General features: G+C 37.4%; 1 protein-coding gene across 4 annotated transcripts in view; it reads right to left on the minus strand.

The window, feature by feature from the left end:
* dock10 (dedicator of cytokinesis 10) overlaps positions 1–14,381 on the minus strand; it is a 213,463-nt gene that overhangs the window by 118,389 nt on the left and 80,693 nt on the right. For all 4 annotated transcript variants that reach the window (XM_073040973.1, XM_073040971.1, XM_073040972.1 and 1 more), the window contains exons 4-7: positions 4,296–4,378; positions 2,136–2,208; positions 1,305–1,430; positions 836–970 (exon numbers count right to left, since the gene is read on the minus strand). In XM_073040973.1, the coding sequence (XP_072897074.1) occupies positions 836–970; positions 1,305–1,430; positions 2,136–2,208; positions 4,296–4,378 (417 nt within the window). The remainder of the gene's footprint in view (positions 1–835; positions 971–1,304; positions 1,431–2,135; positions 2,209–4,295; positions 4,379–14,381) is intronic.

Below are 14,381 nucleotides of genomic sequence, written 5' to 3' on the forward strand. Positions count from 1 at the left end.
GGTAATAGTACGTGAGCAGAGTGGAAGAAACTGAGAAAATGTTGAGAAAAAGCTGTGAAATGCGCAAGAGGAAATGGTGGGCAGGCTGAGGACAGGAAATTCAGATGAGGTAAACAGGAAGTAGAAGATATTGAACAGACAGTGACTTCGTAATGTTTAATGAATGGGCGAGAGACTCGTGACGTAATAAGGAATAGATAACATAGAGGTAGTCTATGATGTTTGCTATAACCAGTAAGTGGTAGAGCAAGTTAAAAAAAACTAAATTTTACCAGTAGGTAAGCTATGAGTTTTTTGTGGGTCGAGTTAAGAGGCACATTCTGCCTCATGGAATAATCACCACCTGTCTCAATGAGTGATACAGACTTCACAGCAAGTGACGGCAGGGTGGTCAAGGTAGTCAAGAGTTTGTAATTTTTGAAGAAAAATGACATGGCACACAGAAGTCTTTCTATGGTTTATGTTGCTCTGGTTAACCTTGTCACAAAATATTACACCATGTGACTTAAATAAACAATGTTTATACATTGCCTTTAAATTTGTAAAATATCCCAAGACATTTCTTAGGATTGTAATCAAACAAAAATTGACACCAGGCCACATAAGAAATTAATGCACCTTTAGGTTTACAGACTACCAGAATTATCAGCATCACATAGTTCTTTGCAGCTACAATTGGTTTATTTGAATGGGTAATAAACATTTGTGAAGATATTAATAAACAGTTACAAATTTTAAAAGCACTAGCTCAGGATTTTAATCTCTGCAATATTGCTATGCTTCCTAGATCTTTGATTTTTGCAAATAGTAAAACAGGTTTATCATCTCTTCTTACCTGCAGAACACCAGTACAGGAATCCAGAAAAATACAACCCTTTGGCTCTTTGGAAATTTTCTCATCTTTGTAAAAATTCATTATGTAAGAGTTATCTGATAACTGTGTTAGTTGGAAGTATCGCCTCTTAAAGGACTGCAAAAGGAGATAGAACATTCATAGTGAAATTAAATATACGTCACGATTGTTACCTGAGCAAATGGATAGCTGTCAAGTGAACATGTTCTAGCTTAAGAGTTTCAGCAACTCTGTCTCAAAGGGAAACACAGTGATACAATATCGATAATTAAAATACTATTGCAGTATTTCCTAAGCTTCTCAATGAGGCAATGTTTGCAAACTAATGATGCTGAACACAATGTTTTGCTCAGTTCTCTCGTGTTCTCAATACTTGAAACAGTTCCACATTGTGAAATCTAAAACAAATCCTGCTGTGTGAATAAAATCAGTTAAGGAAAGTACAACTTACTCGGACAGTAATGCTGTTGTTCACAGTACTATTAAAGTTTCCTTTGTGAAGCCAGCCAGACTTGTAAACTCCCATTCCTCCTCCTCCACCACCTCCTCCCTTCGAGGAAGATAGAGATGTAGTATCCTATAAAACATGAAAGTAGCAATGTATTAATAGTGCACTTAAATTGTACATTCATATATGGTCTTCTTTCTCAACAAAGCCTCTTGAGGCAGTTACCTCCTGACTCAATACAGTTTGAAGTAAGTCAACTGAAAAGTAGATTTCTGTAACTTAAGCATCAGAAAGCCTCACTATTCAGAGTCTGAAAAGTGGGGGAATGGGGCAAAGAAGTGGAGAGGGTGGAATCTGGTAAACAGCACAATTTTAAAAATTAGACAAAAAACCTTCATGTGAGCAGTCCTATGCTCCAATGGATCAGAACTAAAATTACTGCTGATGTTTTATTATCTATCAAGAATTAAATTTGGATAGATTGCCTTTAGAAATAGGTTGGTAGGATTTGAATTCAACTCATAGCTGAAATGAGTACAATAAATTCTCATTCCTTTCGTCCTTCCCAAAGCTTTGTCAGTTTATCCATTTTAATGGCAGGTAGTTAAGTGCTGAAGCCCAACTTGTTTATCAGTTTAGTCTCTTTGGTGATGAATGTAATGCAAATGTCAGATTTGATTGAATCTACACTCACAGAAGTGGAAGGAAAACGGTGGTATTACAACCCCAGATGTGACTATTTTAACAGTTGTTATGATAAAGGCAGAGAATATATTAACATACGTAGATAACACAACACAAAACAATTTCACAAGTCTCCTCACAAACACCTACCTCATCTTTTTCAACATCATCGTGATCAATCTCAAATGAATGTGAAGGCAGTTTCTCTGGCCTAAACTGTTTTCTTGAAAAAAGAACATTTCTGATTATCTTGCTGGTTTGTTTAAAAGGGTATTAAAAACATTTTTACAGTTCTTAAATTGCAAACTTTATAATTATATTATTCTTGTGTGCCCTTATTCACATAATTGACTTCTTATTTCGCATATTCCTTTTAGAACTATTGACATTCAAATAATAGCACAATTACTTGACTGACATGTATCAATCAATAATTAGAAGTGGAGTGAAACTCCAATTTTCAACTGACTGCAAATAGGTCCTGACTCCATGTCCTACCCAAAAATACACCATTCCAGGCTGGCATTTCAGTGCAGTACTGAGGCAATGCTATACCATCAGAAATACTCTGTCATTATCTTTAAGCCTCATCAGGATTCTCCTTTGGATGGGAAAGATCCAGTAGCATTAATGTGGAACTTCACAATGGGAGTTTCCTTATGGGTTAAGATTTTCAGGGTTCTAATGGAAATGAACATAAATGTGGAATTGCTGAATGTAGAGTCCAGTGGCAGACTGAAAACTTCCTGCAATGATCCTGCAGCTATGCTGTGGGTCTACCTGATGAATCGGTCTTTGAGGAGATCTGGCCAAGGACCATGAACTCAATCACTTCTATAGAAGGAACACACACAAGCCTGCTGCGTTCCACCAGCATTTTGTGTGTGTTGCTTGAATTTCCAGCATCTTCCGATTTCCTCATGTTTACTTCTATAGAGGGGACTGGTTATGGCAAAAGAGAAGTTACATATTAGTTCATTTGCATTTTTGAATAAACTAAGATGATGAGAAAATGACGGCGTGACAGCAGTGCGCACGGCCACTCCAGGAATGAATATCTGTTATCTGTAAGTAGGGGCCGTGCACAATCCTGATTTGATGGGGACGGACGAGAGAAGCATGGAGGAACATCTGCTGCTACTGTGCGATCGAGAAATCTCCGGAGAGGAAGGCTCCAAATCCTTGGCTTTGCCTGTTGCTTGGTGGCCGGGGCCAAGGTCGAAGCGCTCGGCAGAGATGGTGCTCGATGTCGGAGGGCTGGTCGGAGGCTCGAAGTTTTTCGGACGGACTCAGAGTTGGCTGTGGTCGGATGCTTCCAGAGGCTGCATCGGGAAGCTTTGTGGCGCTGGAGGTTCATGGCAGGAAGAGTTTTTCTTCCTTCTACCGTCTACGTGAGATGATGGGCTGTCGAGGACTTTGAGACTTTCTTTTACCGTGTCCATGGTCTACCCGTATCAAATTACGGCATTGCTTTGCACTGTTGTAACTATATGTTATAATTATGTGGTTTTTGTAAGTTAGTCTTGGTCTGTCTTGTGTTTTGTGATATCATACTGGAGGAGCATTTTATCATTTCTTAATGCATGCATTACTAAATGACAATAAATGAGGACTGAGTGTCCTCACAATCTAATCTAAATTTCTTTAGTTTTATGTATGCATTTGTTTATATTTTTAAAATATTAAGTATGTGATTCGATTTTAATAATTTCAGAATTTTTTGACAATAAGGTAGCTGTCAAATCATTCCGAAGATAGCTGTCACTTACTCCCTAAAAATTCTGTGCTGTTACTGCCAAGAATTACACAGATTCAAAGATTTTTCTGACTGATATACTGTATGTCTCTCAATTAATAATGCTATCATGGATTTTTTTTTAAACACATATTCTGTATGTACAGGCTGGCTATGCACAGATTGGCTGGCTGTCAGATTTGTCACTTCAATGGCAGGAAAACACTTATGGACATCCTGCAAAGAATGTGGAAGAGTTTTTATTTTTCACTCATGCCACACAATCACTGCAAGTTTCCTGATGAATTACTTTCAAATACAGGGTTATCAAAATGAATATTAGAAACACAAATAAATACTATAGGGATATGTTCACCTTCTAAAGGAAACAAAATAGAGATCTGTTGTTGTCATGTTTGTAATCTATCAGCTTTTTCTGGCATTACTATAGCAATTATGCAACTTAATCTTCAAACATTTATTTGCATCCATATTAGGATAAAAATAAGGCACTCAATATACTTCGACAGTAACCAATAGAATTAAATCGCATTCATCAAAGTGCAATCACTTACCGAGGTAAATGTTTCAGGTCCCCTGAATAGTCTTCATTTTTGTAGCTCACAATATACCAGTTGGAATTGTAGTATTTGCAGGCCTAAGGAAATAAGATACAAGTAGGCAGCAAAGTTATTTCCACATTACTTCCATTCCTTGAAGGATTTACCAAAGTCAGTTTGATTTCTCTTGTTATTATTAATTTGTAAATCAGGGAGAAGAGATTGCTTTGAGTCAAAAGCCTCAGCTGGGACTGGGAGATCAGAGTTTGGAATATTGGAGCACGAGACAATTAGAAACATCAGCATGGGGATTGTGGTCAGAGAGATGAGGGAATTTGAGTTAGGCTCCGTAGAGCAACAGAGTGATCAGCAGGTTGGACCATTGAGTTGTGGTAGTGGGAGGGGAGAGTTGAAGTGGTACAGGAGTTGTGAAGGCCAGAGAAAGGTGAAAGAGTCAAGGTCCACACTGCACAATGAAAGCATGTTGTCCTGTTGCCCTGGAAGTGACAATTGATCATCTCTTTCAGCACAGTATGAACTAATGTTCATAGCTAGGCTCCAATCAAAAGGGAATTTGTACAAGAAATATCATGGAAGTGCAATGAGTCTGGGAAGTTCCCAATCAAATTTTCCACGAGATAGAAAATAACCCAGAAATGATTGTTGATATGTTTCAATTTATTTTCTTTCCTTTAATAAAATTTGTTTGGATGAAAAACATTTTGACTCTTACTGAACAGACCAGAAAGAAGCTAACTCCACCATACATCAAGAACATTTCCTAAATGACAAGACTACTCCAACCACACATAATAATGGTAGCTCATAAACCATGCACAAACATCAGAATGCTCATCTTGAGGCTCAAAGATACAACAATCCACATGGAGAGACCAAATGTAATATACCAAATCCAATGCAGAGACTGGCCCAAACACTATGTAGGACAGACAGGGAGAAAACTATCACGAGACGATATGAACATCAGCTAGCTGTAGGAAGATAAGATGCTCTGTCACTCATCTCAGTATACAAAGATAGAGAAGGGCACAATTCCGTCTGAGAAACTACAAAAATCTGGGCAGAATCACAAAACAAGAAATTAAGAGAAATTTTAGTAGCTTGGTTCTCAGCGAAGACTCTATTAACAAGCATATTGAACTGGGCACATTCCACAAACCTATGCATCTGTGTGATCAGGGCCAAGGGGTGAGCCATGGGCACCCAAGGAACCAAAGCTCACAATGACTGATAACCAGGAATGCAGAGTAGCGGAGATCACTCAGCTACCCGGTCGGCTGAGACCCAACGGAGACTAGCGCCCAGCGCCTCAGCCAACAATCAGAACAATGAGTCAGACCAATATAAACGGAAGCATTGGTAGAAACAACACTCGGTTGTGCAACGATCATGTCACCTCAACTGAAGATAAAACATTTGCAACCTAACCCTCAGGCTCAGTGAACAACCCTACAAACCAGCCGCCAACCCAAGCACTCAATCTTCTCTTTCATTTCAAACCCTTTACTACGCCATGCTAATGCTTTAATACAATTACTGTATGAGGTAACAAGGTATTTTATAATAAAACTGCATTGAGTGTCCTCACTCTATTGGCAACAAACCATGGAACCAGGTGTGATGGCTGCTTCAATCGCTTGCTTGTCAAGACACACTCTTGACAACATAACTAGTTTTCTACTAACACATTCTGACTGAAAAGGCATTGCAGCATCTGCTTTCAATTATTTATATTCTATAATTGCAAGCTAGAAAATTTGTCTGCATGCTCTTTTCAAGCGTAGTCAATACGCATGATAAAATCCACGAACTACTCAAAACAGTGGAAGGCCCATGAGTGTGAGGTAAGACAAGAGAGGTAAAAACATAAGCAAGAATCCTTTCCTAGCAGCAGCAACAGCTATTTATGGACTCTTCTGTCTTTGACTGTTTGTGATGCCAATCCCCAAGTGCTATTAGGCCCCTGAAGCTCTTTTTACAGTCGTCTGCCAGATTATTCTTGGCCTTCCTCGCTTTGCTTTTCCACTCAACTGCCTTTTCAGCACTTGGCGCAGTAGCCAAGACATTTTCATCCTGCTTTATGTTGGCTTTCTCCAACAGCAATTCTTTTCAAAAAGGAGACTCAAGTGTTACAGTGACTACCGAATCTGTTAGTGTTGATCTATTCCACTGTCAAAATCATTGACTTTTCCAATTTGTTCAGGTTTAGTGTATTTGAATATCATCTACCTTTGGCAAAGTCTAGAGCTTCAAGATCTGAGCGTTTCATGATCCACTCACTTGAAATGGTTGTATGTCTAAGTAAATTTTGCTCTTGGTTTTGCAGGTAGACATTAGAATCAAACTAAAATGTGCACAAAAAATGGGCCCAGGGAATTGGACAATCATGGTGATGAATTCTGCCACCCAGACACAGATTAAATTTAGATCTCATAGAGTTAAATAGTATGCAGGGAGAGTTTAATTGTGTATGAGGACATTATTTTATCCATTTTATCTGTGTTGTCTTGTTGCAGTGAAATATTTTGGGAACTATGAAAAATATAAATATTATAATTTTTCCAGAATTCAACATTGGACATAAGAGCTGAAATTCTAGCACCAGTGTGACAAAATAGGTGTTCCATTTAACCAACAGTCCTTTTATAGGCTTTCTTCTGAAGCAAAAATAGATGGTAAGATTACATATACTCAACAACAACTTGGTGTGTTTCTTGGGAATACCAATGCCAATGACCATCATTTAGTAAGTCACAATCATGTGCAACAATGTAGTATTATTTTAACGTATAAGGTTCTGGTCTATCCACACAACACATTATTTAAATCTTTTTTAAGTTCAAAATTCATATGAATATTACTTAATGGACATTTTATAAAACTGGTTTTAAGATCCAAACTTGTTAGTATAGTGAGAAAGACTTTCAGCTATTCTCATGGAATCATAGAGTAATACAACGCAGATGCAGGCTCTTCAGTTCCAAGAGTCCACGTGGAGCATGGTGCCCACCCAGCTGGTTCCTACTTCCTTTATTCGAACATTATCCCTCTAAGCTCCAGCCCTCCATGTACCCATCCAAGTGCTTCTTAAATGATACCATTGCACTATTTCTTCTATCAAGTCATTCTATATACTCAGCACTCTCTGCATGAAAAAGTTGTCCCTTAGGTCCCTTTTTAATCTTTCACCTGTCGACCTAGATTTATGCCTACTAGCTTTGGACTCTCCTACCCTGAAGAAAAGACTGCTACCATCCACCTTATCTATGCCACTCATAATTTTAAACATTTCTATATTTGCCCCTTATTCCTCTATGTGCCAAGAAATGAAAACCTAGCCTGGACAACCTCTTCCTATAACTCTGATCCTCTAGTCCTGCTAACATCACCATAACTTTTTCCCGCACTCTTTCCATGTTAACCATTTCTTTCCTATAATAGGGTTACAAAACCAATACATGGTACTCTAACTGCAGCCTCACCAATGACCTAGACAACTGCAGAATAATGTCTAAACTCCAGTATTCAGCACCGTGACTGTTGAAGGCCAGCATGCTAAATGCTTTTCTTAATCACCCTGCCTACTTGTCCTCGAAGAGGACCACAACCTTGCGCTGGTTTGGAGGCTTGCATACAAGCCTCTTCCCTCACCCCAGCATTACTTTGTGCAAGGTCATACTACTACCATGCAGAATCTTTTTACTTAGATGCAAGGCAGTAATTATCAACAGGTAATGCAACAAAGATATATCTGCAAAACATAAAACACAACCTTATCATATTGATCAACATCAAGCAGGGAGGACTTCACCCTGACAGCAAGTTCTGCTCATTATTTTATGAACACTAACAAGTGCATTAGTTGTAAACACTTCAGTAAAATGTTTGAAGTATTTTGATCATTTATTTGATTTCTGGTTTATTCTTTACTTCCAGGAATTACCTTCTTTACAAAAGTTACATAACTTGATGAGCATTACTTTGAGACAAGGTTTCTCTGTTTCAAATGTAGTGTCAAACCATACTCCTCTCCAGCCTTTATACAATTTTGAAAATGCACTAATTCACCTCCAAAATAAGTTATGAAAATAAAGTCCTACTGAAGGGTTTTGGCCTGAAATGTCGACTGCACTCCTTTCTTAGATGCTGCCTGGCCTGCTGAGTTGCTCTGGCATATTGCGTGTGTCTCCAGCTTCTGCTGATCTTCTCTTGTTTGTTATGAAAATAAATGTGTACTTAAAATGCCTATTGAAGTTTCATTTTTATTGTCTTGGCTTAAAGCTATATTTGAATAACGGTGCCGAAAAAATCTTATAACTCTCCTTTGCACATTTTTGTCATGTCACATCATACACAGAAAATACAAGTTCTCAACTACAACCTTATGCCCATTCCAAGGATATGTCTGCAGTAACAATTCTCTTAATAAACTATGTAAAAACCTAGAAAAATAGCAAAAGGTAACTAAGTATTTCACAGACCCTACTCATAAACATGTATACAAAGACCAAAATATTGAACTTGGGCTTTTGGATATTAAAAATTGCCCAAGTTTTGAAATTTCTCTCCACTATTGTAGCAGTCATGTAGATAATTTATTTCAAAAGGTTTGTTATCTCTACTTGAATAGCAAAAAGAAAAAAAGTTAAGTCCTGAAATATGCAGCTTTTGTCTCCTAGTTCCTTTGAGGATATTTTTGTTAAAGGGAAAATGAAACAAAGTACTCTCCTATCATAAGATAACCTTCAGAATTACTTAACATTCAATCTCTTTATTACAGTATTCAGTTTACAGCAATTAGAGGATTTAGGAACTACTGCAGCATAGTGAGTGATGGTTCCAAGAACCAAAAGCCAGGAAGAAACCTTACAGGTTAAATGCTAAAAGCAACATTAAAGAAGAAAATTCTAAGAAACAGTAGCAAAGCATTGGCCACTCAGCCCCTCAAGCTTCCCTGCCATTCATTAAGATCAAGCTTCATCTCCCCATCTCTACCCAGACCCTTCAAATCTGTCAATCTGCCATACTTCAGAACTTTATCAACCTCCTCTTTGAATACCTTTAATTATCCAGCCTCAAACTGTTCAAGGGTAGAGAATTCCAGACAGTCACCAACTTTGATGAAAAAGTTCCTCCACATCTCAGTTTAGAATTATTGCCCTTATCTTGTAAAAACATCCACACATTAGAGTGACATCCACCAGTGTGGAAACATCTCAAAATATTCCCTGTAATTGCTCCGAAAGGATATATATTTCATAATATCACCTCTCATTCTTCAAAACTCCAAAGTGTACATTTAAACTTTATTTTAGCCATTCATCATTGGGAACCCTCTCATCCCCAGGAATTAACCTGGTGAACCTCTTTGGTATTACCTCCAGTCCAAGTGTATCCTTTCTATAGTAACAGATCCAAAAATGTACAACGTACTTCAGATGCAACCTCACCAACATCCTGTACAATGTAACGTTCATTTGAACTCTAATCCCCAAACAATAAAGGCTATTTGCCTTCTCAATTACATGCATGTTCGAATACACCCATATCCTTCTAACTCCACTCACTTTCAGCCTCTCTTCATTTAGATAATAGTCTGCCTATTCATTGCCACATTAGAATCCATTTGCCAAGATTTTGCCAACTATCTCAATTGCACCCTGTTGCACAGTCAGAATATTTTCATTCCACCATGGTTCCTACCTATTCTTTTGTTAGTAGCAAATATGGATACCATACACTTTGCTCCCTCCTCCAAGTCATTAATTAAGGCAATAAATAATTGACAGTCAATGACTGATCAATGGGGCATTCTGCCAATTGCTACTACATATGTTCTTCTTTTAAGACTACACAATCTTTTGCATTATTTCTGGTGTTCAGTCTTTTATAAATGTAAGCAATGGTTACTACCTAACCATCAACGCACGAAAATAAAGACCAAGTCTATGAACAGTGCATTACCAAATTGCTGTGTTTGACTTAAAACAGCAACTGTAATGGATAACTTCTCTGGTGAAAGCTAAAAGAAGAATTAAAGAAAGAAAAACTGCTTTAATGATACATTCAGCTTTTATTTCTGACTTCTTCATGTTAAAAAAAAAAATAACGTTAGGCATGCTTCCCTCCACAAGAGTTTTTCCTGGGGAATTTTGCATTAATTTAGGATTACCATGGGCTGCTGCTACTCCTAAGGGAGCACAATATTGAATTAGTAGAGGAAAATCAGAAGTAGATGCTTTCAGTTAAGAAGGGTTTATATACAAAATTGATAAAAGTGAGATTAAAATGATTAATTATAGGAAAAGTAGTTAAGTCAAATGAGGATGAGGCACTAGGATTGGATGAGTTACAGTAAAGGACCCTGAGAGAAGTGGGGAAAGAAATAATAGAAAAAAAATTAAAAATGCATTGGGAATGGAGGAGTGTACAAAGGCTATCTTAACAATACAACAGTCATATTCAAATAGAAATAAGCCAAAATCAAAGATTAATAATCTAGTTCTATGAACATATCACAACAGGAAAACTCTGAGTTGTTTAAAATTAATAGCATTAAATATCTAGGTGAAGAAAGAATAATTGAGAGCCAACACAGAAAGGAAAATCATGGCAGGCAAAGCTGACAAGCAGGTGACATCAAGCTGGATGATGGAACTGTAATGCACATAATGTATTTCTAATTTTGCAAAATTTTGGTCAAGATATCAAAAGGGAATTTTTGGCGAAAGTAAAGATATCGAACTAAATATACACCAGTAAATTGGATTTAAAATGGGTATAAAGATAAACTGAGTATTCCTAAAAGCACATTGAATCTTTGGACATTACCTCACTTTTTTAAATATACAGTATTTCTGTTTTTGCATGTTTTAAAAAAAAATCTATTCAATATATGTAATTGATTTACTTGTTTATTTTTATTATTTTTTTCTGTGCTAGATTATGTATTACATTGAACTGCTGCTGCTAAGTTAACAAACATGCTGATGATAATAAACCTGATTCTGATTCTAATTGGCAGATGCCATTCCAAATCTTGGGCCCATGACAAGCATGACTGAAAGCTCATTTCAGAGGTGACATACTTAGTTTGGGTGCCACCATTTGATTACCTTTAAAACCTTTCTTTCACTTCTGCTTTCACTAATGGCTGAAATGAATATATTATTTGTTAATTTTATGACATTCCAATATTTTAATCATATAAATTATTTTGCTGATGTCAGTCAACACAGGAAATGTGTTCTTCATTTTCTTTCAAAGTTTGAAGTGCCATTAACTTTATTTCAATTATATCTACAAAGTCCTATTGTACTCAACTTGAATGGCATTTTATAAAATTAATATTACTATAGAATAATATTTGAGATATTAGGCAATATTAAAATGACAGAACAAATGCAAATATAAATTTGTACTTAAACAGCTGAACAGTTAACAGTAAGGAGCAAATATTGATTATGAACTCTGTCAACATAAAGGATCAAGGGTCAAGTATCACCTTTATTCACCATATACATTTACATGTATGAGGAATTTGCTGTTGTGTGTTGGTCAGATTGCAACATGCAAGAAAAGTAACAACATTCAACGATTATAAAGAATAAAGAATTACTATATTAAAAAAAAGTTACAGGTTAAAGTACAAATATAGAGTCAAATGTGCATTTATTTACAGTACCAGTATGTATTTACAGTGTAAACAGTATTGTAAGAAGTGGTTTAAAGTGTTTACAGTGCATGCAGTGACAGGGGTAATAGATAGAGGGGGTGGGGAGACTCTATAATGGTTGATCAGCTTAACAGCCTGAAGGAAGAAACTTCTAAGATGGTGTGAAGTTTTTGTTTTAATAGCCCTGTAGTACTTTCAAGAAGGGAGCTTTTGGAAAACACTGTTTGCACAGTGGCTGGTGTCCACAGTATTCTGTCCTGGATATGTACAAGTCCTTGAGTGATGGCAGAGTGCAGCCAATGACGTTTTCTGCTGAATTCTTCAGTAATATATGTAAACTACACATCTATCAAAATGTTGCCAATTTCCAATATTCTTCAAATGACACACTTTGCTTCTGGAGTAGTAATTATGAATCTTTCTCCATTTGTAATCCATTCATTGGATTATAAAATAATTTGCTTCCATGAGTATTTGCATGCTAGTCAAATTACTATGGTGGTCTTTGCTAACCTACAGTTTTACGGATTAATCACAGAGGTTCAATTGCTTTCTACAGCTTTAAAAAATACTTAAATGTAATTGTAAGCACTGGTATTTGTTGACAGATTTTAGCTCATGATAATGAAATAAATACCCAGAATATATTAGAATGACTTAAAAATGCAAGTGGTACAACTTTTAATAAAATTACACCTCAGCAATAAAAAGGAAATATTGTCTAATAATGAAATTTCTAGTTGCCGCTATTGCTAATTTTCATTCTCATTATGCATGCTATCATCTTTACAATTGTGTAAAGACTGTGTAATAGTGGACCAGATTCAGCTATCACAAAATTCAGAATACACCTGGAACAAAGACAGGCAATCTATAAGGTTGCTTAAGGTTATATACTCGAGAATTTTTCCTGAGAAAGAAATATGACTGAAATGCTCTATCCATGGTTTCTCCATTGAACTGTACATTTAGATAAATCAATATGATATTAATGAACCAACAGAAATACCATATTGATCTATTTGCAAAGCAACATAGGAATGAGAATCAACTGTTCAGCCCTCAAGCCTGTACTACCATCTAGTTAGGTCATGCATGATCAGTACTTTGACTCAACTTCTTTTGATCATTGCTCCAAGTCCCTTGGTAACCTTATCCACTGAAAATCTATCAATCTCAAATGGCTGTACTATAAAAATCAGAGTACAGAACCGTGCAGAAATTCCTTTGCTAAAATTACTCTTGGAGCAAGTGATACACAGACTCTTCATTAAGCTACTGACCATATCTATTTTATTTATTTGGAGATATAGCATAGAACAGGCCCTTCTCGCCCAATGAGCTGCCGATTAACCCTAACCTAATCACTGGACAACTTACTAATTAACCTACTAACCTACAACTTTGTACTGTAGGAGGAAACCCATGCAGTCACAGGGAGAATGTACAATCTCCTTACAGACAGCACTGTAGTTGAACTCCGAACTCTGAGCATCATGCTAACTGCTACGCTACCACGGCAATCCAAATTCCTGCTGTAAACTAAGCATTTGTCAACAACAAAAGGCCAGATGAACAATAACTAAAGAATGCTGACCAAATACTTGAATGAAAGATTTAATCATCACTTTTGAAAGTGACTAAGATAGAGAGATACTTGAGGGAAACAAGGACTGCAGGCCAACAAAAAAGAGTCAGGGATGGGACAGGCAGGATTGCTTTTTGCCAAGAGCTACCTCAGGCTGGAGGGACATTATTTTATGGCAACACGAGTGAATCTGCAGATGCTGGAAATAAATAAAAACACAAAATACTGGCAGAACTTAGGGGGCTACCTAAGCGGGAGATAAGGTATTGCTCCATCGACCTGTGTGTGGCCTCATCTTGACGGTAGAGGAGGCCATGGACAGACATATCAGAGTGGGAGTGGTCTGTGGAATTGAAGTGTGCAGCCACAGGGAGATCCCGCCACTGCTGGAGGACTGAGCGCTGGTGTTCAGCAAAACGGTCTCCCAGTCTGTGGCAGGTCTCCCCAATGTGTAAATGGCCACATTGGGAGCACCGGATACAGTACATCACCCCAGTTGACTCGCAGGTGAAGTGGTGCCTCACCTGAAAGGACTGTCTGGGGCCTAGGATGGTGGTGAGGGAAGAAGTGTGGGGGCAGGTGTAGCACTTCTTCCATTTACAGGGATAACGTTAGCCTCCTACCTGCTGGCATGAACATTCAACTCACAGACCTCCATTGATACCCCTGCTCCCCCACTTACCCCATCCCTATCTATAATTTTAGTCTGGTTCTCTTTCTCTCTCTTTTTCCCCCTTCACTATAATCTCTCCCCCCAGCCCTACCTTTCTTTCTCTTTTATTTCCCATAATTCTCCACCTTCACCAGCCCATTTCCC

Source organism: Hemitrygon akajei, chromosome 3 (genome assembly GCF_048418815.1).
Source record: "Hemitrygon akajei chromosome 3, sHemAka1.3, whole genome shotgun sequence".
NCBI lineage: Eukaryota > Metazoa > Chordata > Chondrichthyes > Myliobatiformes > Dasyatidae > Hemitrygon > Hemitrygon akajei.